This window comes from Sebastes fasciatus, chromosome 8 (assembly GCF_043250625.1).
Source record: "Sebastes fasciatus isolate fSebFas1 chromosome 8, fSebFas1.pri, whole genome shotgun sequence".
Classification (NCBI taxonomy): Eukaryota; Metazoa; Chordata; class Actinopteri; order Perciformes; family Sebastidae; genus Sebastes; species Sebastes fasciatus.
The window spans coordinates 32,939,835-32,963,040 of NC_133802.1; the positions used below are offsets into that span (position 1 = coordinate 32,939,835).

Consider the following 23,206-nt stretch of genomic DNA (forward strand, 5'->3'; position numbering starts at 1 on the left):
AGGTATCAAAATACTCTGTACGTCACTTGTGCAATATTGTCTCCTTGGCTGTCCAATCTCCCATCACTAATATTGTCTCCAGCAGTTCTGATACTGGTTCCGTCAGCAGCCATTAGACCCTCTCATTTCCTCTGCGGACGGATATGAGCTCTCCTGAGCAGCACAGCCAGCGTCATTGTCTGACAGCCAACAAACAAGACAAGACAAACAAGAGAGGACGGAGCGTTTCGTGCAGATCACCACCCAAACACCTGATGGCCGAGGTGATACCGCCGCCGGACAACATTTGGAGAGGATCGTGCTTGTGAAACAGCCTCATTTGGATAAGAAGCTATCTGGTGTTCTATTAGAAAGTGTTATCTGCAGAGAGGCTGCGCGGCCTTTTTGTTAACTGATGCAAGTATATTAGGACGCGGCGAGGAATCTGATTTCCACCCTCTTTTGTTGGCTTTTACAAAACACAAACAACCAGGCCACCTTTGAACAAAAATATGTTTATTGTTACATGTACCTGCCATGGCCACTGACATACAACAGTTACAATAATTGACCTTCAGTTTATTTTAAGATTAAAAATACACTTTTAGAGGGTTTTTTCTCTGTAACATTTTCAATAAAGGCCTTTTTCAATTCACACACACAGAAACAGTTTGTACACAGAGATACAGTACGTTGTGCGTAACATGAAATATATGATGAGGTCTGCAGAAACCATTCATCGTCATCGTCATGGTCAGTAATATGTGTTTTTAGACACCCTCTGTTTTAATGTAGTCAGGTTTATTAAGTAAAGTATTGTGCTGTTTAGAGCTGCAACGATTAATCAATTAATTGTCAACTATTTTGATAATCGATTAATCGGTTTGAGTATTTTTTTTTAAGAAAAAAAGAGTCTAAATTCTCTGATTCCAGCTTCTTAAATGTGAATATTTTCTGGTTTCTTTCATCCTCTATGACAGTAAACTGAATATCTTTGAGTTGTGGACAAGACAAGACATTTGAGGACGTCATCTTGGGCTTTGGGAAACACTTATTCAACTTTTTTCACCATTTTCTGACATTAAACAACTAACCAATTAATCGAGAAAATAATCGACAGATTAATCGACGATGAAAATAATCGTTAGTTGCAGCCCTGGTGCTGTTTATTGCTGTGCTTGTATCTATCCGACTGTTGAACATGAATAAATCGTTTAGTGGAAAAGGTGCATTATGTTCCAAACTTTTCTTTAAATCTGGTGTTAACATTAGATGTCTTATGGGGACATTGTCATTGGGTGGTAATTACAGACCTGCTTCCTTCTCCCTTTACATGTATATTTATTTCCATGGTGGTATTTTTAAACTTGTTGTGATGCCTTAGTCCAACTTCCTTTAAAGGAGCAGTGTGTACAGATTTTGGCGGCATCTAGTGGTGAGGTTGCGGATTGCAACCAAGTGAAACTCCCCAAACATATACTGTATATAAGAAGTGGACGTAGTCACCGTGACGTCACTCGTTGGTTTGTGGACTGCCGTTTTGAAGCCTCGAGTTCGGCATTTTGGGGCGTCGCCATCTTGTTTTTTTGCAAACAGAAGTGACACCAGAGGGTGGAGCTAAGTACAACCAAACACTGAATAAGAATTTTTTTTTTTTACATGAGTTGAAAACAAACTTTGAAAGGGTTAAACGCCGAAAACATGGACAACTCCCCGACCGGACAACGCAAGGTAACTCTTGTCAATCACAAGGTAGCCCCGCCCTAAAGCATCCCCTGCTTTATGGTCTATCTGACTCTAAATGGGACCATCATTTACTAAATGAACATCATGCTGTATTGAAGAAGACTTGAAACTAGCGATTGAGACCATAAACTCATGTTTACAATGTTTACTGAGGTAATAAATCAAGTGAGAAGTAGACTCATTTTCTCATAGACTTCTATACAATCAGACTTCTTTTTGCAACCAGAGGAGTCGCCCCCTGCTGGCTGTTAGAGAGAATGCAAGTTTAAGGCACTTCAGCATTGGCTTCACTTTTCAGACCCGGAGTTGTCCACTGGTTTCAAGCGTGTTGGAGAACTATGGTGGTCGAAAAGAGGAACCGCTCCCTATGTAAATAAATAAATGTCTCATTCTAAGGTAACAAAAACACAACGATTCTTATTTTCAGGTGATTATACACTAAAGAAAACATGCTTATTGATATTATATTCCATGTCTGCCAGTAGATGCCCCTTAATGTTACACACTGTTCCTTTAAAATGGTGGAGGTCAATTATATCAACCATTCCCTCGTTCTGCTGTTGCGAGAAAGCTTTCAAGTTTTGGCTGAATTTATGTTGAAAGAATGGCACTCATTTGTCAGTTTGGTGTCTTCAACCAATGTGGATTATTATCCAGTTTCAGCATATGCATTTCCATCATTTCCTGTCTCTCTATTCTGTGCAAAATCCAGAAACCTTTCCCGACAAACACAACCTCCGCCCTGCTTCATTTCCCTCTGGGACTTTTTTCCTCTGGGATCTTGAGTAGACTGGGAATGTGCTTACAATAACTTTAGGAAAACCTCAGATATTCAGTTTTAAAGTAAGATTTTATAGGTAAAATATAAAAGCAAAGCTGAAGTCACTAAACTTGCAACATTCATTCTGGTCTCATATTGACAATAAAAACAAAAAAAACTTGACATGGCTGGCACAGATAATAGATACAATACAAAACACTAACACTACAATGGAGTTTTCTAAATACAACCAGAAGGACATCTACGCAGGTCAACAGTTCCTTATAATAATAACAATATCTCACCAACAGCTGCTGTCATTTCATCAAATATCACCGCACATGATTTGATGTGAGAATAAAATGATACAAGAAACAGACCTGCTTCACAGCAACATATTTTCAGGAAACATTACACTGTTTTATCTCACGTTAGCTTGTGCTTTCAGATAGTGCTGTGGATTCATTTTACAAATCAATACAAAAACAAAAATACAAATCAGTTGTTACTAACACAAATATTAGTAGCATATGAGTATAATGTCATCAGTGTTATTCTAGTTAACCATTTTCTCTTCCAACCCTGACCTTATTTATACACTGTACACTGTCAGTATCTCATGTGAGGTCTTTTTTACTTCATATTAGTCCCTACATCATCAACTGCAGCAGAAACTGCTTTGTTTTAACTCACAGGTCAGTAGCTTTCATATTCTATAAAACTGTAAACTATAATAAACTATGTGTAGTTTGGTTGTTAGTCTTTCTTCTCTCACTAAGCTACTCATTTGTACACTTTAGGTGAACAATAAACTTGTATGTTTTAGGCCACTAGAGTATGTGCGCTTCCGGCGCTGTGTTGGCAGCACAATATTTATGATGTGTCTGCAACAATCTGACCCTTCACTAAGTCCCGCCCTTCGAACGCAGACTGGCCAATCATAGCGTAACATCCGCCTGCTTCGACCAGTGACGTCACGTTCTACACATTGACTCATGGATCGTACGTCAACGTGGGCGCCATATTGGACCTAGCAAGACTGGCCTTTAAACACAAGTGAACGGGGGAGCTGCCGTTTTTCTGGATAAAAAGCACAATAACGTCTTAATTTCTCAATCGATTTCAACGAGTCGTTTTATATTCAACCATTTATGATCTACGAGGAATAACGTTAAGTTAACGTTACGATTTCTTTATCTTTTCCCAAAGATTTTGGTGAAAAACTGTTAAATACGTTAACGCCACCGCTTCCGATTCATGGATCATCAGTCTGTCCTTCGATATGGTGGGATTAAATCAATTAATAAGTAATTATTAAACAGTCGTACTGTCATATTACATCTTCCTTTAAGCACATTATCAAAACGTTTACTTACGTAACTTAGCTAATCAGAAAAGAGCTAGCTTGTGTTTGTTATTGTTAAACTAATGTTTGTTTATAGATGTAATGTGTAACATAATATTGGTATTGATGTTACAATAGTCATTTTGGCATGAGTAACGTTAACTTTAGACACGGGTATTTACTACTATTAGCTCTTAATAATATGATATTGAAAAGTGCCTGAAAATGAACGTAATAGTGATACCAGTAGCAGTGTTGGGGGTATTGATTGATGATCGCTAAAACGTAGGAAGACATTTCATTTTACATTATATTATTAAGTATTAACCTTAAACAAGGAAAAATAAGCCAAAGTCATACTTGACAAACGTGAGTTTGAACAATTCCTTCTGATAAATGAATTATTTTCTATCACGTCAGAAATTCAGTGATTATAGCTCAACTATTCAGTTTTTCAGCAAAATGTTTGGGAAAAGATAAAGAAAACGTAACATTAACTTAACGTTATTCCTCGTAGATCATAAATGTTGGAATACAAAACGACTCGTTGAAATCGATTGAGAAATGTAGACGTTATAGCGCTTCTTATCCAGAAAAACGACCGCTCCCCCTGTTCACTTGTATAAAGTTACAGGCCAGGCTTGCCCGGTCCAATATGGCGCCCACGCCCAAACTAAATGTTTACGGATGCTGGTTTTGCTTTTTAATGATTGTTACTGTTGTTGTTGTTGTTGTTGTTGTTCTTAGCTTCATTGTCTTCTGTATGTTGTCCTGTAGCTTCTATCTTTATCTTTTTAACCTGTTTTAGCTGCTGAGTCACTTTGACATCCTGATTATATCCTTCAAACACATAGTGTAGACTCTTCTGTCTGCTTCTCTCTGGAATCGCGTTTTAGTTTTCCCAAATATTAGATATTGATGCAGTTAGTGTTGGTGTTGGTGTGAGCTTCATGGAGGCTGGATGAAGTAGCAGCGGGGGGCGGGGCTTAGCGAAAGGTCATGTCTAGAAGGTAACCCGCAAATTGCGAAATCTGATCTGAAATCTGCAAAAACTCTCGCGAGACTTGCTGCCCGACGACCTAGCCTAACTAAGTTTCCTAAAAACAAAAAAAGAACATTTTATTGCTCCTTGGCAACGACATCCTTCTTTAAAATAAAACCCAAATAAATAGTAAATCGCATATGACAGCAACCATGTTGACACCAATTTTATCAGCGCTGAACATTTTCAGAGGGCTAGATGGAGGTTGTGTGCCTGGCACATTTTGTGAAACCAATAATAATATTCTGCAGATAACAAATAAAACTGTTCCCATCTGGCACAATCTTTTCTGTTCTAGTCAAAGTGTATGCTATTTTTTTCTTTTCTTTTTCCTTTGTATAGCAAAAATGATTGCATTGTGAGTTCACTTGGACGTCATTGAGAGAAAGACGGCGACTCCAACTATCATATATACTACATAACATTTGTTCCTACTTCAGTTTGCGTTCCATACATGATATTTAGTATGGAAAAACGGTCCAAAACCTTAGTATGAAAACAATAGTATGCAAATTGTGTAATATTTCCAGTGAAATATTACAGTTTATTACACGTCTTTGTTGAATACTCGATTCTGATTGGTCAGTCACAGCGTTCCACGATCTGTTATTTCTTTATAGTAGAAAGTTGCTATGTATAACAGAACGTTGCTATGGGCGCAGTTCTGATGTCCGACTTTGGAGGACCGTTTTTGTGTAAAATTATTGATTTCTAAAGTAAGTAGCCGTGTAATAAGCAGGATAACGAACAGCTAGCGGGTCATTGTTGTGAAATAAACACCTTCAGGGCGATGAGAGACCCCTCCGCCCTGTCGGGGTTTATTTCACAACAGTGACCGGCTCGCTGTACATTATCCCTTACATGTAACGCTGGACACTACGGCAGCATAAATATTCCACAATGCAATGTGGTAGTGACGACAACGTTCATAGCAGACGTTGACGGACAGCTCTGTAACGTCAATAACGCTTCAATTTAACTGTAAGAATAAGATTTAACTTTGCTAAGCGTAATATTTATTATAAATGAACTCAGACTTTCTCACAAATTGTTGTTTTGGTCACATGAGGTTGGTACAGGTTACCATGGTTACATGTCTCCAACCAGCAAGGAAGCTCTCAGGAAGTGACAACGTAAATTACTGCTCAGTGTGTCCGAAAAGATGCATACTACTGTTTATTCACACAAAGTATGTTGAACAATAGTGCACGTATTGGGTACATAGTGCGTAGTATGCGATTTTGGACGCAACCTAATTATTCAAGGTCAATGCCTAACCTTGACCATCTCGCGAGAGTTTCCCAACTTGTGGGTTACCTTCTAAACACGACCCATTTTAAGATCAGAGCATGACTCTCCATTACCTGAACACGCAACATGTGAGCATGTTCTAGCATTGAAGGAGATGTAATTGTCAAATGTGGAATAAAAGCAGTGGAAAATGTCAAAACCTCTCTCAGTAGTGCCTTCATACTTTGTACACAAGCCGCCCCAACCAATCTGTTACCTGCCTGGTTAGTTTTTTTAGCCAAATCACAAGTGAATGAATGTAAACATATCAAGACGAAAACATTGACTCAGTCCTTCGTGTCGTTCAGTCTGTCCCGCTTCATTCAGCCGCCTCGCTTCGATCCTTCTCCTCAGGAACAGCCATGAAGATCTTCTGACAGAACATGGTGAAGATTTCTGAGGAGAAAACACTCATCACATCAGCCCTACACGTCTGTTTTCTTTCGCTAGGTTTACTGCAGGTCGTAGATTGTGTTAAACATCGGATCAGACCTTGGGTTTGAGTCCTTTGTGTCAACTAGGCTTTTATAAACAAACCACATGTATCAGCGCCCGCAGCTGCACTCGAGCACATATTCTCACATGATATTTCACAGCAATCTGTAATGAATGCTTCTCCGGCCTTGGCTGAACAAATACACAAAGATGGTATTAAAAACAATAACGTCTCACTCACCCAGCATCTTCTGGATCACATGGGGCTTCTTCCACTTGTAGCCCAGTAGGTACGCCGGGATGCCTGTGAGAATAATGCCGCTGCCTAACAGGCACTCAAACGGAGCTGCCCAGAAGGACACGACGATCATGAATACGCAGCCCAGAACGAACGTCACGGGGATGAACAGATACACCTGCAGAAAGAAAATACAACAGATGTAGCTGCTTCTTCCTGTTAGAGAAGACAAGAGGAGATAAAATACTCATATTGGACAAAATATGATGGCATTTTCAGAGATATGATCTTCTGAAATTAATTGTTGACAAAACTCCAGGTAATGTGTGTTTTCATACGATATTACTGCCTTATTGTTAAGTACAGTAATAACTTTAAGTAGCTGTAACCAAAACTATAAATGTCATATACTGAATCATGTAAAAACATCGTAATTATGCACCTTGAACTGATGATACAATAAGCAAAGTTATTTGACTTATTGGGTTATTTATGTATATTATTGTAGTGTATAATCAGCCTTTTGATTGACTTCACTAAGCCCGTACACTGCTGTAACTAGGCAAAAGGTCAAAACACATTCTCCTGCGTCTTGTGTGAAGAATAGGTCTCTGTCTTGTTTGGGTTAAGGGAGTATATCCTGCTCTGCCGAAAGAATAGATAAGACACCGTCAAAATTGTATAAAAGATCATGCATCATGAAGAGGTGTCAGGATTTTCCCACTCTGCAGGCTGGGCGCCTCATCTCTCGAATAAACAGACAAGGAACTCAAGAAAATGGTCTCTTCTTTTGATTAGTAAAGTAAAGTACATTATCACATCACCAGTTAAAACCAGTGGTGTAAAGTAACTAAGTGCATTTACTCAAGTACTGTACTTAAGTACAGTAGTATTTCCATTTTACTACATTTATTTGATGTAACATTAGCTACTGGTTACTAAAAAGATTAATAATAGAAAATATAATCAACAAATACATTATAATCTATCATTATACTTTAAGATTTATTCAAGATAAACTGCAACATCTATTTGAAGCTGTCTAGTAGTACCTATTCCTGACTGAATGTAGACAAACACTACGTATCCCAACACCCCAGACTCTAAAGTGCATCATTGACCTATCACTTTCCACGTTCAAACAACATGGCTGTCTCCCACTGAAAAAATCATAGTAAGTCACAAGTCATAATATTATAAAGAAGTAATTTTACGTGTTATTAGAGGGAAAATAGAGCAGAGTGCCGCCTGTTTGAAAATGAGGAACATGTGAAGTTATATTTTAGTTTATGTTTCACAAATTTCATCTTTTGGCACATCAGCACCACATTACCCACCCATCTGGTCGGAGGTTTAGGGTCCCAAGGTGTAGAACAAAGCGCTACAGGAACAGCTTTGTTCCAGCTGCAATTGTTCATTTAAATAAGTCCTAGCAGATTTTGTACATATTTATGGAAAGTTTATCCCTTTTCTCATTTATTGTGTCTTTTTCTCTGTCCTGATATTTCAGTGTTTTTCTTTTCTTTGTATTGATCGTGTGGCCTTCTTTTTGCTGGGTCCTGATCCCAGTAATGCATTTGAGTACTCTCTGTCATGGTTTTGGTATGTCTGTCTCTTGTCTGTGCTCTAACTTATTGTCAATACGGATGGCATCCTCTTTTGCTGTAAAACAAATCTACCTACGGGTACAAATAAAGTCACCTGAACCTGAACCTTATCATCAGTATCAGGACCTTGAAAAGATTGTGCAAGAAATTGCGTTTATTCCGAAGAAAGAACCACACGGACCTGATGGGGAAACTGACTCTTTTCTGGAGGAGGAAATTACTTTTTTTCTCATAAAGTTACGACTTTTTTCGAGTAAAGTTATGACTTTTATTCTCGAAATCTCAAAAAAAATGTCCCCTCAATGTGGCCCTAATACTCTAAAGTATCTCTTTATACTAAAGAGAGTTTAAAAATGAGAACAAATTAAACATCAATAAAATCAATGTTTGGGTTTCAGAGGGTTAAAATGATCTCCACCTTTATCAGCTGCAACATTAAAGTTGTTTAAACATTAATGCATCAATAATTAGAATCCAATCCTATAACATACTTTGTATATGGGCCATTCTGCATAATGATTACTTTTACTTCTGGTACGTTAAGTATATTCTGAGCTAAATGTATTCCTTGTTAGAAGTTGATGTTATAAAACAGATGGGCTGAGAGCACTCAGGCTGAAAGGAAAGATGAAAGACTGGTCAACCAAGGTAATATTCCCATGATGGAGCAGAAACAAAGAGCCGTGTATGCGTGGAAACACCACTCCCTCCAATCCTGAAAACACAGTATGGTTCCACTTCCAACTAATAACAAGAGCAGTGATACAATGGTGCTTTCATTAAAAGAAAAGTAGATGGTCTATGAAACCAGGAGACGTGTTGATGTTTTGAGACAAAGAAACCGGCCGAGGTTCAGGCAGAGTAAAGGTCTTACATCACTCGTATATACCTCTCAGTGAGTCTCAGATCCTTTCACAGATAAATCTCCAGCAAGCATTTACTACCTGCAATATACAACCTCTCAGACGCTGGGTACTCTACCTTAATGGGCCTTCTGAGGTCGGGCTTGGTAAAGCGCAGCCAGATCAGGCCAGCGATGGCCATACCAACACACAGCCAGGTGAAGAAGCTGAAGAGATTGATGACGGAGAAGATGTCATTAGAGATGGCGTACATCATGGACAGCAAACACTGATACGAGGGAAAAAGAAGACAAGATTGTATTAGTCTCACATACAGTAGCATTTAAACACACACATGTCAAGTTATTTGGAAATATGGCAAAAGGAATCTTGTCTAATATAAACAACTACTAACTAACTAATAACCTTATTCAACGGCTCAAAATTAGAGGACACCTGTCAGAAGCCTGTTGATGCTTGTGCAAATAGACATCTGATAAAAGGTCATACGTGACTTAACGCACCTTTATTTACTAAAACCTTATTTGATGTCATCTGGGATGATTTGACAACAAGAATTTCTAAAGGTGATTGTTTATTAAAAACACAAAAGTAACTGTCAGATCATGGCTGTTAGTAGTAGCAGCAAGCGTCTTACTGTGAAGATGAGGGACGGCACCGGTGTGAAGAGGTCTGTGTGGACCAAACCCAGAGGAGCAGGGAGTTGACCCTCTCGAGCTCCAGCATAGAACAACCTAGAAGAGAGAGAAACCTCTGTAGTGGTAGTTCTGTGATGAAATAGTTGGTCTTGATAACATTTTCTAACCAATAACAGTCTCAGATTTACTGAAGAGAGGAGGTTAAACATGCTTCAACCGCCTCACAAGGAATAGAAGGCCTGTTCGGTGCTCACAGAATAGGGCAATCTTGTAACTGGAAAGACTTCAGAAATCAGGTCCAAAGCACACTGGAGAACACGGATTTAAGGCAGTAAACTTTTTTTAAAGACTAACGTTTCGATGCCAACTGCGTCTTCATCAGAGTCTTAAGAGAACTTCTCTGATGAAGACGCAGCTGGCGTCGAAACGTTAGACTGCAGTCTCTCCAGTCTCAGATTTACCCTCATATCATATGAAACGGCACATCCTCCCAACATCTGAGAGTGCTCAACCCAGACAAGATCAATATCTGACTGCAATTTAATCATTGCAAATGAATGTTGTGCTCAAAACTGGTTTGAGCAGTCGTACGTTTTTGGAAAACTTTTAAACACACATCCCACAAATAAGCACTCCCTAACGTTATTTCTCACCCCAAACTGTTATAAACTCTTGTATTAGAGCATCAAAATGCTACTTAAAGGAACAGTGTCATATTTCAGGCTGATCTAACAGCAGAAATGTAATTAACTAATTTCATTAGTGTAGAATCACCTCAACTAAGAATTGTTGTGTTTTCGTTAGCTTAGAATGAGACCTTCATATCTACATAGGGAGCTCCACCATGTTTCTACAGTAGCCCAGAATGGACAAACCAAACATTGGCTCTAGAGAGACTTTCATGTTTTTACGTAACCTGAAGGCCACCGTAGTTCTCCGACACGCTTGTGAAACTGGGGTAACGTGAGCCGCAGAGTGCAAAACCGTGGTACCGCCAGCCGCCGTCTGACTGCTAACAGTCTGTTTGCACAAAAAGGCGTATGATTGACACAATAATGGGCAAGGTATTTAGCGTGCAATAAGAACGCCTTTCTTGAGTTTGGTATGTCATTTGTACGCCATATAGTCTGTACTGGTCCAACAAACACAGGACTTTTAACCAGGAGACCGGTGTTCGAGACCAGCGTTTTGCTTTGTAAGTTACGTTAGTGACGTGTTTTCGTACTTATGCTACGTTGTTTCCGTACATATTTTACTTAGTTTATATACGTATTTTAAGCCCAATCATGACGTTTTTCCTAAACCTAACTAAGTGGTTTTGTTGCCTAAACCTAACTGCGGACGTTACCGTAATTTTGTTGCATGGTGTACAAATGACATGCGAAAAGCCTATAATGCGTTCTGAATGTCCGTGTAATGTTGTGCGCCTTCCTGTGAGATCGTGTTGCTCCTACAGTAGTGTTATTATGGTATGGATGGCGAGGCAAACGCTGTCACCACGGTTTTGTACCCCGCAGCTGGCATTACCACAATCGTGGAAAGGGAGGAGCGAGCGGAGGGGTACTCAGTTGGTTGCAATCTGCAACCACACCACTAAATGCTGTCAAATCCTACACACTGAACCTTTAAGTTTGATTCTCTATGTGCAAACACACCTCGCTGAGGTGAACAGGGATCCGTTGACGGCTCCAAAGCAGGACAGTCCCACAAAGACAGGAATCAGCCAGGCCATCACGCCAAGATGGTACTCCCCAAAACTCTGACAAACAGCACAACATACAGTATGTGAGAAAACACAACAAGATGCAGCTGATGGCTTTGAGCTAAAGATGTAGCTGCGGTAACTTTATGACTTTATGATATATGAAGCTCACCACGGCAACGGCCTCGGACTCAACCATTTCTTCAGGAGAGATGGTGGTGAAGTAAGCCAGGTTGGTCAGAACGTACACCACCGTCACTATCGGCATGGATATGATGATGGACAAGGGCAGGTTCCTATGGGAGGGGTCAAAGGTCATTTGAGGTAAGAACACCCAACATATATTCTAATAATATCTGATTGTTTGCATTGTATTTATGAGATCAGTGATTTAATCCTGTTGGCAACAGTATTTAATATCTAATTAGTGTCTTTCAGCAGTCAGTCAAGCTGGATTATATAATATAAATCATAACAACTGGATTATATAACATAGAACAAAACAACTGGATTATATAAAAGAAAACAAAACAACTGGATATGTTATCCAAAACTAAAGCTTATAATTTGCTTTTGTCCTGACCGTCAGAGAGCTGTTGATTCAGCTCTACGGTTGTTTTTGTGGCTGCTTTTGTATCGGATTACATTAAAATATTAAAGGGCATCGTGTCTCTTTGTCTACTGTTTCTCTCCACGCAATCGACTCATGGTAAACAAGCTCAGTCATGGATGAGAGTTGTCATGCTGTTGGCATGAACCATCCTCAAAACAACCTTCTTCACCTCTCTGGATTGATCATCTCCTCGGTCACGTAATTCAGGTAATTCCTAAAAAAAAAAAAAAAAAAAAAAAAAAGAGTTTGACAATATTTTAGGGATCGGATAGAGACTGGAATTACTGTTATATTGTATTGCAAAGCAAACAGTCGGCAGCTGTGAATAAATCTGGTCTATAATTACATCAAAATGGGTTACAAATGCCTCACCAGCCTCCAAAAGCAAAGAGTCCACTGTACAGAGCCAACACTATGTTGTCCACTCCCCATTTGCTGCCTTCAAACGACTTTTCTGGTGTCAGGTACGGCACATCACCTGCACACACACACACACACACACACACACACACACACACACACACACACAGAGAGAGAGAAAGGAGAAGAAGTTAAACAACTTTTATTTTATTTTACCTTTATTTTACCAGGATAATCCTTTTGAGTTTTTGAATCTCTTTGAGAAGGCGTGTCCTGGCCAAAGATGGCAGCTTTAAAGTTTCATACAAACACAAATAACCGACTTAAAAACAGAACAGCAACAAATTAATCACAAAGAAGAGACAACAGACTTAAAACAAACAGCGAGTTACATCAATAAGAGAATTTTCATTCGGTTCCACGCAGGACAAATACATCAAGTGCTCAAATAATCCTGTTTTTAAAATCTTGCATGCTTGTAAAATCTAGTTAAAAGTGTCTCTGTATATACTGTATATATATATATATATATATATATATATATATATATATATACACTTGGATGTCATGCATGTTTTTTTGTCATATCGACTGATGATTATCATCAGAGTGATTTTGCACAGATTGTAGTTTTTAATGCAGCACAACAGAACTTGTTTTAACACACTTGATGTTTTTTTTTGTAGTGATTGATGTTAAACTTAATGTTGTGGGTTTATGCATGCTACGTTACAAAACAGTGGCATCCAAATCAATGTGTATATTCTCTTTAAGAGTTTAAAGTGTATTTATTCCAATTACAGGGCCTCGAAAGAGTCCTGTATTGTTATTTTTCATCACTAACTCCCCGAGTCGGGAGTGGGTCATTTGCGCGCCTGCTGCCTTCCTTGGATGTGGTAGCTGTTTCACTATATATACTATATATATACTGTATATATATATCACGGGTTAGATATTTAAAGCCTGAAAACAGAGCCATGAGGAGGTGCAGAAGTCTGGTTTCTCTCAGAACACTTGAATTACAATATGCTGAAAGGTTATTATGGAATTTTTGCCCAATGATGCCAATAGATTGTTGCCTACTGAGGCTTTAATCTTGATGTGTGAAAGAGAAACACTCCTCTCTACATCAACAGCTTTAGTTCATGAAGTAATCTTGTGGTTAATTACATAGAAATTAAATGGATTTTCATTCGGCGCTGCTGCCACTTTTCATTTCTTGCATGAAGCGGCCGGTCTGTTGCTGCGTGCCCTTTGACAGGCTTGACATTTTCCACCAGCCAGTTGAGACTCTGCGTGAACACTTTGCCTCCAGCTTTGAGCTTCAGCTCTGATGCACTGAAACATAATCAGGTCCAGCTGACATTTGAACATCAGCAGAAATATATCTTTTGATAAGTAAACCTCAATCCACTCATTTATCCACAGAAATCTAGTGTATCATCAGCGAGTGTGACTGTCAAGTAGGCTGTGTGTGTGTGTGTGTGTGTGTGTGTGTGTATGTGTGTGTCTGTCTGTGTGTGTGTCTCTCCTCTACCTGTCTCTTTCAGATGGTAATGACTTTGCTCTCCGTGAGGCTTATATTACACACACATTATTTTCTCACTCTGTCCTTCTACCTCTCTCTCTCTCTCTCTCTCTCTCTCTTGCACGTTCTGAAAGACCACAGTGTGACAACAGCCGGCAAGCTCCACCGCCTAGTTTCCATGGTAACACAGTGAGGAACACAATGGTGGTAGGCGTGGCCTTGCAAAAGGAGGGTGGACGGGGGGAGGCAGTAGCAGATGTAGCACGGAGCAGATGATGCCACGCTATCTTCCCGCGCTGCTTCATTTTGAATGGAGCTGATTCAGTTGTTTTGCTATTTTAGTTTTAAAAAGCATACATATATATATTTATTATTCAAGATGGAGTTGACATTGCACTTGTCTCTTTTTTGCAGCATCAATGTCTCTAAAATGTCCATTATTTCCCTCATATGACTACATCTATTAAATCACGTTCTGTTACGTAATGGAAATATTACACATTTATATGAATATTGTACAGATGAGTCATGTGTCAAACCAATCATGCTCATCAGTGTTCACACACTCACACGGCTGCGGACAGACACGCCTTGTGTTCAGTTAAACTGTGCTGACAAACTGAAAGGAGGGCAGTCTGCTTGGACGGGCTCATTAGTGCTCGTCAACAATTTGTTGATCATTAGAGACAAAAGAAATAATCCTCGGTCTCAGCAGCGCCTGTAGATGCTGAGACAATAATGGATAGAACTATACTTTTTCTCATTATTGCGATAAACAACAATGAATACAAGTTGGAGTTGGTTTAAGTCACTGTAGCTGGTGCAGTGCATGTTGGGAAATACACGTTTACACAAAGTATGACGATCATCAGTCACACACAAGGCACAAGTGGAAAGCTATTAGAATCTATTGAAGAGGTTTTAATATTGTCAGCCTCAGGCTGTTTTAGTTTTACGGGCCGTTAAAGTGAATCATATCCGGTCGAGATAATTCTACTATGAATGTTCCCTGATGAATGAGCCCTTTATATCTACATAGGGAGCGGGTCCTCCGCCATGTTTCTACAGTAGCCCAGAACAGACAAACTAATCACTGGCTCTCTAGAGAGAGACTTTCATGTTTTTACGTTACCTGAAGGCCACCGTAGTTCTCCGACACGCTTGTGAAACTGTGGTAACATGAGCCGCTGAGTGCAAAATCATGGTACCGCCAGCCGCCTTCTGACTTCTGTTGCTCCTAAAGTAGTGTTATTATGGTATGGATGGCCTCTGAGCGAGGTGAACGGCGTTTTGCAGCTCACGTTACCGCAGTCTCGGAAAGGGAGGAGTGAGCGGAGGGGTACTCAGTTGGTTGCAATCTGCAACCACACCACTAGATGCCACCAAATCCAGCACACTGTACCTTCATTATCAACTTGTCTAACTCGTCCACTCAAATTGATCTATAAAGCCCTTTCTGGAAAATTACCATATTACCATTGAGAACTGAGATCTGATTCACTCAGATGGGTTTTATCAGACACGCTCTACTACTGACTGGCTCTGAACTTAGAAATACTGCTTTTAATTTTAGTGCATCTGACTCCTGGAACAAAATACAACAACTCATTAAAATCAATTCACTTATATCTTTTAAACATTTTAGAAATGTGACCTTAAATCTCCCAACTTCTATTTATAATTGTTTTATATAACTGTCAAATTATCTATCAAATTTCGATTCTAGGGCTTTTTTTATATAAGCTTACTGTACTTTATTTTACATCTTAAATCAGAATCAGAATCAGATATATTTGCCAAGTACATACATACAACGTACTTACACAGAAATAGAAATAACAGATAGGGACAAAGAGAACAAAGCTGCACAAATAAAGGTGAGGAATAGACAGGATTGTTAAGTGGAAAAAGGTGTATATACTGTATTAATATTAGATTTATATTAATATAAATATATATATAAAGCACCAATGACCAAAAATCAAATAAGAAATCATATTAAAAAGTCTGTGTACAAACAATACAAATAATGCAAATGAATAAATACTGAATGGATATACATGGGCTGGATGATTATGTACATGTTTACATGTCTATATACTGTATGCATCTATCTAAGGCTTTACTATACTTTATACTACTGTACTTTTTATAATGCTATTGCATCTTCTCTGTTTGTATATCTCATTTCCTTTTCTTTGTTTTGTAATTGACTCGATGTCTTTGTCGCCCCTCAGTGATCTCTAAAATAAAGGTTGAATGAGTTGTGAGAGAGTGAAATAGACTGAACTGCAAAATCCAGCTGGCAAATGATATAAACCTGAGTAATACCATTAGTCTGTTTAATTAGTGTGTTAATTATCACTGCTTTTGGTCTATTTGTGTTTTGTAGAACTGTGATCCAACAAACACAGGGCTTTCCTCCTGGAGACCGCTGTTCGTGTCCCGTGTGTTACTTTTCACATTAATGTTAAAATCAGCTGATCGTTCATGTCCCGTTCATGTTCACAACGTTTTCACTGTATAAACGTAGTAATTTTAAGCCCAACCATGTTGTTTTTTCCTAAGTGGTTTTGTTGCTTAATCCTAAATCCTTCCAGAGATAATACAGGGCGCAGTGGATTCCCTCTTTATTTTGACTTCAGTATTGTTTTTGCGTGTAGATGTTTTTGTCTTTGAGGGCGGCTGTGGCTCAGAGGGTAGAGCAGGTCGTCCACCAATCGGAAGGTCGGTGGTTCCTTCCTTGAGCAAGACACTTAACCCCAGCATAGCCATCGGTGTGTGAATGAGTATTTAGATTAGATCCTGATGGGCAACGTTGGCACCTTAGCAGCCTCTGCCATCAGTGGGTGAATGTTGACATGTAGTGTAAAGTGCTTTCTAGTCTTCCGACCACTCAAAGCGCTATCTAAATGCAAGTCCATTTACCATAAATAAGTGTTTAATTTACAACATTAAGCAGGTGTTTACATGCGACTGAAAAGTGACGCTGAGGGGTCTAACAAAGCGTCAGTATGTGATGAATTGGGATGATAACGTGTTGGTGGGACTCACCTGTGGAAATCTGGATGAAGCCAAAGAGGATGATGATGATCAGGGCGAACAATTTGGAGGCCGTGAACAAGTCCTGCACCTTGGTGGCCGCTCTCACGCTGATGCAGTTTACAAACGTCAGGGAGGCTACAGGAGGTACAGAGAAAAGCATACGGATTAGGGGAATAACCTGGATTTAAGTGCATTGAATGAATGGATTTTAATCATTTGTCATTCTTAGAGAGAGAGAACTAACACCCCCGACTCACTAAGACACAAGCAGGCAATGAGCTTGGCTGCACTGTCGGGCACGGTGCAGTTTGGGTAGAGAGGTTTCAGGAGGTAAGTGGCAAACACCAGCGACACCACATACTGCGATGACGGCCGGATGATGAGCATCTCCACCCACAGCTTCAGAAAAGCCGCCAGTTCGCCGTAAATCTCCAGGATGTACGTGTAGTCTCCCCCTGACTTGGTGATGGTTGTGCCCAGCTCGGCGTAGCACAGGGCGCCCATGGTGGAGATCACTCCGCAGGCAGACCAGACGATCAGGGAGAGCCCAGCAGAGCCGGTTTCCTTGACCACGCCTGTCGGAGTGACGAAAATGCCAGAGCCGATGATGGTGCCGATGATCATCCCCACGCCGTTGAAGAGGGTGATGCTGCGTTTGAGCACGATCTTCTCCCCTTTGGCAGGCGAGTCGGTAGCAGGGCTTGTGGCAGTGGAAGCAGGGATCATGGGGTTAGATGGAGACGCTGGCTGCTCTACAATCAGACCATCTTGGTCTGGATCTGGAGGAGAGACCAGCAGATGAGACGAGAGAGTTTCACATTTGAGGTACGACAACAACAAAAAAGACAAAATCATTAAAGTGTTAAAGTATTCTCTGAAGTTTTTCTTTGCTGAGATATTTTAGGAACTGGTTCATGAAGAATAAAATACCAAACTTGTATGAAAACAAGAAATTTCTTTTGCTAATGTATCAAGTAGCATGGGAAAAATCAATTGCATGCATAATGCAAAAACAGGTTAAACTGGCTCATCTGGGTCATCTGAGGAACTTCCCATATTTACTTCTGCCTCTGTTAATGTTGACACGCACGGCTTCATCAGGATATTGTGTTTACATTGACACCCAGTGGAAATACAAGTTCTATTGTAATATGAATCACACTTCCTCACCTGTCACCATCACACCTAAAACCCCATCATGCATCTCTACAGACATCAACCTGCAGGTGCTTTAGCATCAAGCAATGTTGCATCAGAGCGCATGGCGGACCAATGCAGCCCTGCACCATGTGGTATCTACAGGAGTGTGAGCATGCACTGTACCTACCCCCAATCTTCTCCTGGCTCGCCGCCTTGGCAACGCTCTCCCGGCTGCTCCGTGATTTCAGCTCCGGCTCAGCCATCTTCCCTCTTAATCTGGGTCCCCTTGTCTTGTCTTTTTCCTCCTGCCCCCCTTTTCTTTCCTCCCTTTATGTCCCCTTCCTCCTGCTGCCTGGATTTCCTCCCTGTCTCCCTCACACTAACACACTCTCAACCACCCCTCCCCTACCTCCCTTCCAACTGTCTCTCTAGCTCTTCCTGATTCGTCCTCTCTCACACACATGCACACACACTCTCCTCTTCATTTGCACACACCGCCTTCGTCACTCAGACAGGAGTTCATCTGACCCTGATCCTCTCCCTCGTCTCCCGTCTCTCCAGGATGCAGCAGGGAGGAGCTGAACCTTTGCGATGATGCTGCTGAGCTGCTGCTGCTGCTGCTGCGTGAACCTACGCCCACTCCGAATGAATGACGGGATAGCTCAGAGGGGGGGAAGTAGGTTACTGGCAGGCACCATTTGGAGGGGCCACCATGTGATGCTGTAATCTTTCTGTGTGCTGCCTAATCCAGTAGCATACAGTATGTCCATGTGTGTGCTCTCATGTCAGAGAGTATTAGGGAGGATGCTGTGGATCCGGTGCTCCCTCTAGCGGTGTCACCGTGGAAAAACAAGTGTCTTTGTTCTCCCTGTGTCGTGCAGAAAGGTGACACCAGAGAAAATGGAGACCCACTGGCCATGTTCAGTGCAGACAATGCACAATAATGATAAGGCACATTCTGTATCACCTGATACCTGTTTCCACCACTTTGTTTCCACCGTATTGGTTTGAACTTGGTGTTCAGACAGGATGAAACCTACACAGCATTACACAGCCAGTGTGCTCATCACTATAGTTGATAAGCAGAAGCAGACACCGTGTAGCTAGCTAACATATAGTCATGCACCCTGACCCCATGACACACGTTGAGTGACAGCTCCCTCATTTGCATAATGAGGCAGAAATGTGTAAAGAAATGTATACTGAAAAGAATACAGAAATAAATAAACTTGGGTAAATAAATAAGAGGTGACACGCAAAAGGAAAATCGTGCAGAAATAAATAAATACACATATTTAAAAATAAATATAAATAAATAAATAAATACAAAATAAATTCAAAAATAAATAAATAGATAGATATTTAAAAATAAATAAATTTAACAATTAATAAAAAAATAAAATAAAAAGGAAAATTATACAGAATAGTAAATAAATAAGGGAATTAATACAAAGGTAAATAAATAACGAAGCAAATTAAACAGAAATATCAATTTATGTCACATTTTATCAATTTATTAATAGCTACATTTTTTTTTAATATTATTTTTGCTACATTTAGTGAGTCATTTATTTATTTATTCATATATATATTTGTATTTTGGCAGGTTCTGTCCTCCATACATAACAACAGGGGGAGTATAGCCTACTGTAGGTACAGACACATACTGGTCTGTGTGATGAGAGTAACATCAGATATATAAACTATTTTTCTGGGGATTCCAGACAGTTGGAAAAATAAAGAGATTTAAAAAATGAGAGATTATAGAGAATGTAATTTAACTAGGCTACTATGGAAGACCACAAGAGTCACGTAAATAGTAATACAGCATTTATTAAATTCCATTATTTATTTATGAATTCATTAATGTATTTTTAAACAATGTACTTATCGACTGTTTTATGGTGTTTTTGTAAATGCCTTTTTAATTTGAACTATTTATTGATAGATTAATATTTCATTAGTAAATTATTTTTATAATTCTTCTTTTTATTGCATATTAAAAGGTCAAATAATGAATTACTTTGTAATTTAGTCAATTTTTTCATAGATCAATAAATACATTTGTAAACGAATTTATTAATTCCTATTTTTATTGTACAATTAATCAATTAAATGCTTTATTACTATTTACGTGAACCCTTGTGGTCCACTATAGGCTAAAGCATCTGAGATGGATGAATTATATATTGTTTTACCAAAATTGATTAAACTTCTCTTCATAAGAAAAAAGGTGAAAGAGGTTGTGACATTACTTATCGAGGGTTTTAAGTTTTTATTTGCAAAATTATAGCCTGTAATGTCAGGTTGATGTCCCTGTATTTATGTCAGGCACTTGGCTTGGATCTGATGTGTTGCACATCACATGTCCAACCACTAGATGGAGACTTAAACTTATTTCATATTGGGAGCTTGTTTCTAACACTTTAGGGGCAATTAATGAGGTATAAAACACAGGTCATGAAAATAATGGAGATGATGTATATATAATTATAAAACATTCATCATCTCAAGCTGTAATAAATTGAGTGTGCTTTGAAACATTTAGTGAAATAACAACCACCAAGTGCATCATGTGTTCTCCTACCGTTAATCAGCTCTGCACTGTCTTCAGCCTCCGGAGATAATTTAGCAATGTAGCATGAGCAAAATTGCCAATCAAACTGTCCTTATTTCACAAACAAGTATTGTTATGCTGTAAACTCATGTACACACACAATTTCACCCCACACCAAACCCCCATCTGGAACAACAGATATGTGTTATGTAATGGTAAATCTCTACTTACAGCATTGGATGGATAAAAATACCTGGTCAATAATGCATCTAATGAATGATCATGGATACTTGCTGTCCAGGGAAAGCTTCTGCATGGCATGCTGGGAAAAAGCTGTTTGAGCTCATTAAGGTGATGATTCACAGGTGGTGAAACAAATGGCTCATTATTATGGAGTTATTATTCATGCATCAGATTAAACTATAATTCAGTCACTGGGTTTAAAAAAAAGTAGCATGAAAGAGAGAAAATGCTATTTCCTCCTGATGAAAATACCATGAAATACATTATTTCTTGCATTGTGAACCATGAAAGATTGTATCGGATCATAACATGCTTCATTTGTTTGGAGTTTAATTTAATTTGTCTGGTGTTTTTAAATAATTTACGGTAATTTGCAACAAAAAAACAAAAACCAGTGAGAGACTAATTCATTTTAGGAGGTTTTATTCCTCCCTGTTTTTTTTCTCTGTTGCATAATATTTCGTTTAGTTAATAATATATACTTAACAACAATAATTGGAGAGTTTTACATGAAAATTATTTGCAATTTGCTGTTTTCTTTACTTCTGTGCTATAAATATCCATGTAAACCAGGGGTTATCAAACTTATTGGGGCAGAGGACCCCCTCTTAATCGTAACGCTGATTAAACATAATGCTTACTACCATTTGTACTCTTAGATGCCATTAAAACTATTTGTATACTAAAACTTTTCAACCTAAATACTTCTGTTTCACAGTGATAAACAGAAACATATTTCAAGTTTAATCATGTTCAGTTAAGATAAGATGAGATAATCCTTTATTAGTCCCACAGCAGGGACATTTGCAACGTTATATTAATACCACTGATATATCTTTAAACAGAGGGTGATTTTATCTATTATTTTTCAAATTACATTTGGAGCCTTCTTTTCAAGTTATTCATCTTAAAAGCTTTTAGAAAATTAACAGTAGCAAGACTGGCAAATTCCTAATAAATCCAGACATAAAATTTACCAGCCTATTTTTCAGTCAGTGTTTCAAATTAAAAAATAATCAACTTATTGTGGTGTGTTTCAATCATAATATAGTTTCTATTGGGCACAGATTGTACTTGTATAAACAAATATAAATATATATAATATAGTATAATACAATATAATATAATATAATATAATATAATACAATGAATAATAACATATTTGAGGTGTTCATTATTTGGCTGCTATGCCTTTAAGTTTTCCCATGATGCCTTGCGGTTTTTCAAGAACTAGCAACAATATTTACAAACAACAGAGACGATTTTTATAAGAGCTTTTATTTCATTTTATTTAATAAGATCATTATTAATTAACGTGACACTGCGGGGCCTTTTCTAAATGTTGTGACACCGTGATTGTGGATAAGTCCTGCCAGTCCTCGTTCTTAAACTCCGCGTCCTCCCTGTTACATCCGGGCATTCGGAAGGCTTGCTGTCTGGGCTACACGCGGAGAACCTGGTTTCTCTCATCGCCCAGGGGAAAGTCCCCGGACTCGAGGCAGAAAGTGTCCAGCTGGGTGAAACCAGTGCCGGCTCGTTCTCCAGATGAAGAGCGGAGATGTTCACCTGATGAACGGAGCTCGGTGAGACGAGCCGGCTTTGTCAGCGTTCAGAGGAATGCAAGTGCGACGTAACGCCGAAACTCAACGGGGCTCATTCTCCGAATGCTACTTTTACACGTTACACATAAAAACAACACGACTCTACAAATTAAGATTTAAATTTTAGTTGTTGTATAATTTAATTTATTGTTATATACATTTTGATATTATGAAATATTTACTGGATTTTTTTGTAATGAAAAATCTGAACATGTTTATGTAAATAATGTATTGAACTTTCGATATAAAGTATTAAACAAAATTCAAAAATGAATAAATAAAAAAAAATACATAAATAAATAAAAAGGGAAAATTAAACAGATAATTAATTAAAATAATTAAATTAAAAATCTATTTATTTATTTTCAAATGATGTACTTATTGACTGTTTTATTGATGGATTAATATTTAATTTGTAAATTCTTTTTATAATTTTTCTTTTTATTGCCCATTAAAATGTCAAATAAGGAATTA

General features: G+C 38.7%; 1 protein-coding gene across 5 annotated transcripts; it reads right to left on the reverse strand.

Moving 5' to 3' along the window:
- Nucleotides 1-474: 474 nt before the first annotated feature.
- LOC141773285 (large neutral amino acids transporter small subunit 1-like) lies at nucleotides 475-19,561 on the reverse strand. Of its 5 annotated transcripts, XR_012595065.1 has the most exons (12): nucleotides 18,519-19,552; nucleotides 17,449-17,970; nucleotides 17,201-17,326; nucleotides 12,631-12,736; nucleotides 12,428-12,472; nucleotides 11,818-11,941; nucleotides 11,599-11,702; nucleotides 9,943-10,039; nucleotides 9,424-9,573; nucleotides 6,839-7,013; nucleotides 4,497-6,558; nucleotides 475-4,011 (listed from the first exon to the last, which is right to left on the reverse strand). XR_012595065.1 is itself a non-coding variant. In XM_074645173.1 (11 exons), exons 1-11 carry the CDS (start codon nucleotides 18,592-18,594, stop codon nucleotides 6,482-6,484), a joined length of 1,602 nt encoding a protein of 533 aa, XP_074501274.1. In that variant the 5' UTR covers nucleotides 18,595-19,552; the 3' UTR covers nucleotides 475-6,481. The 5 variants fall into 5 exon arrangements, 4 of the variants coding, with proteins under 4 accessions (XP_074501274.1, XP_074501275.1, XP_074501276.1 ...); XM_074645173.1 differs by having other exon boundaries at nucleotides 475-6,558; XM_074645174.1 differs by lacking the exons at nucleotides 475-4,011; nucleotides 4,497-6,558 and having other exon boundaries at nucleotides 6,846-7,051; nucleotides 18,519-19,561.
- Nucleotides 19,562-23,206: the final 3,645 nt, after the last annotated feature.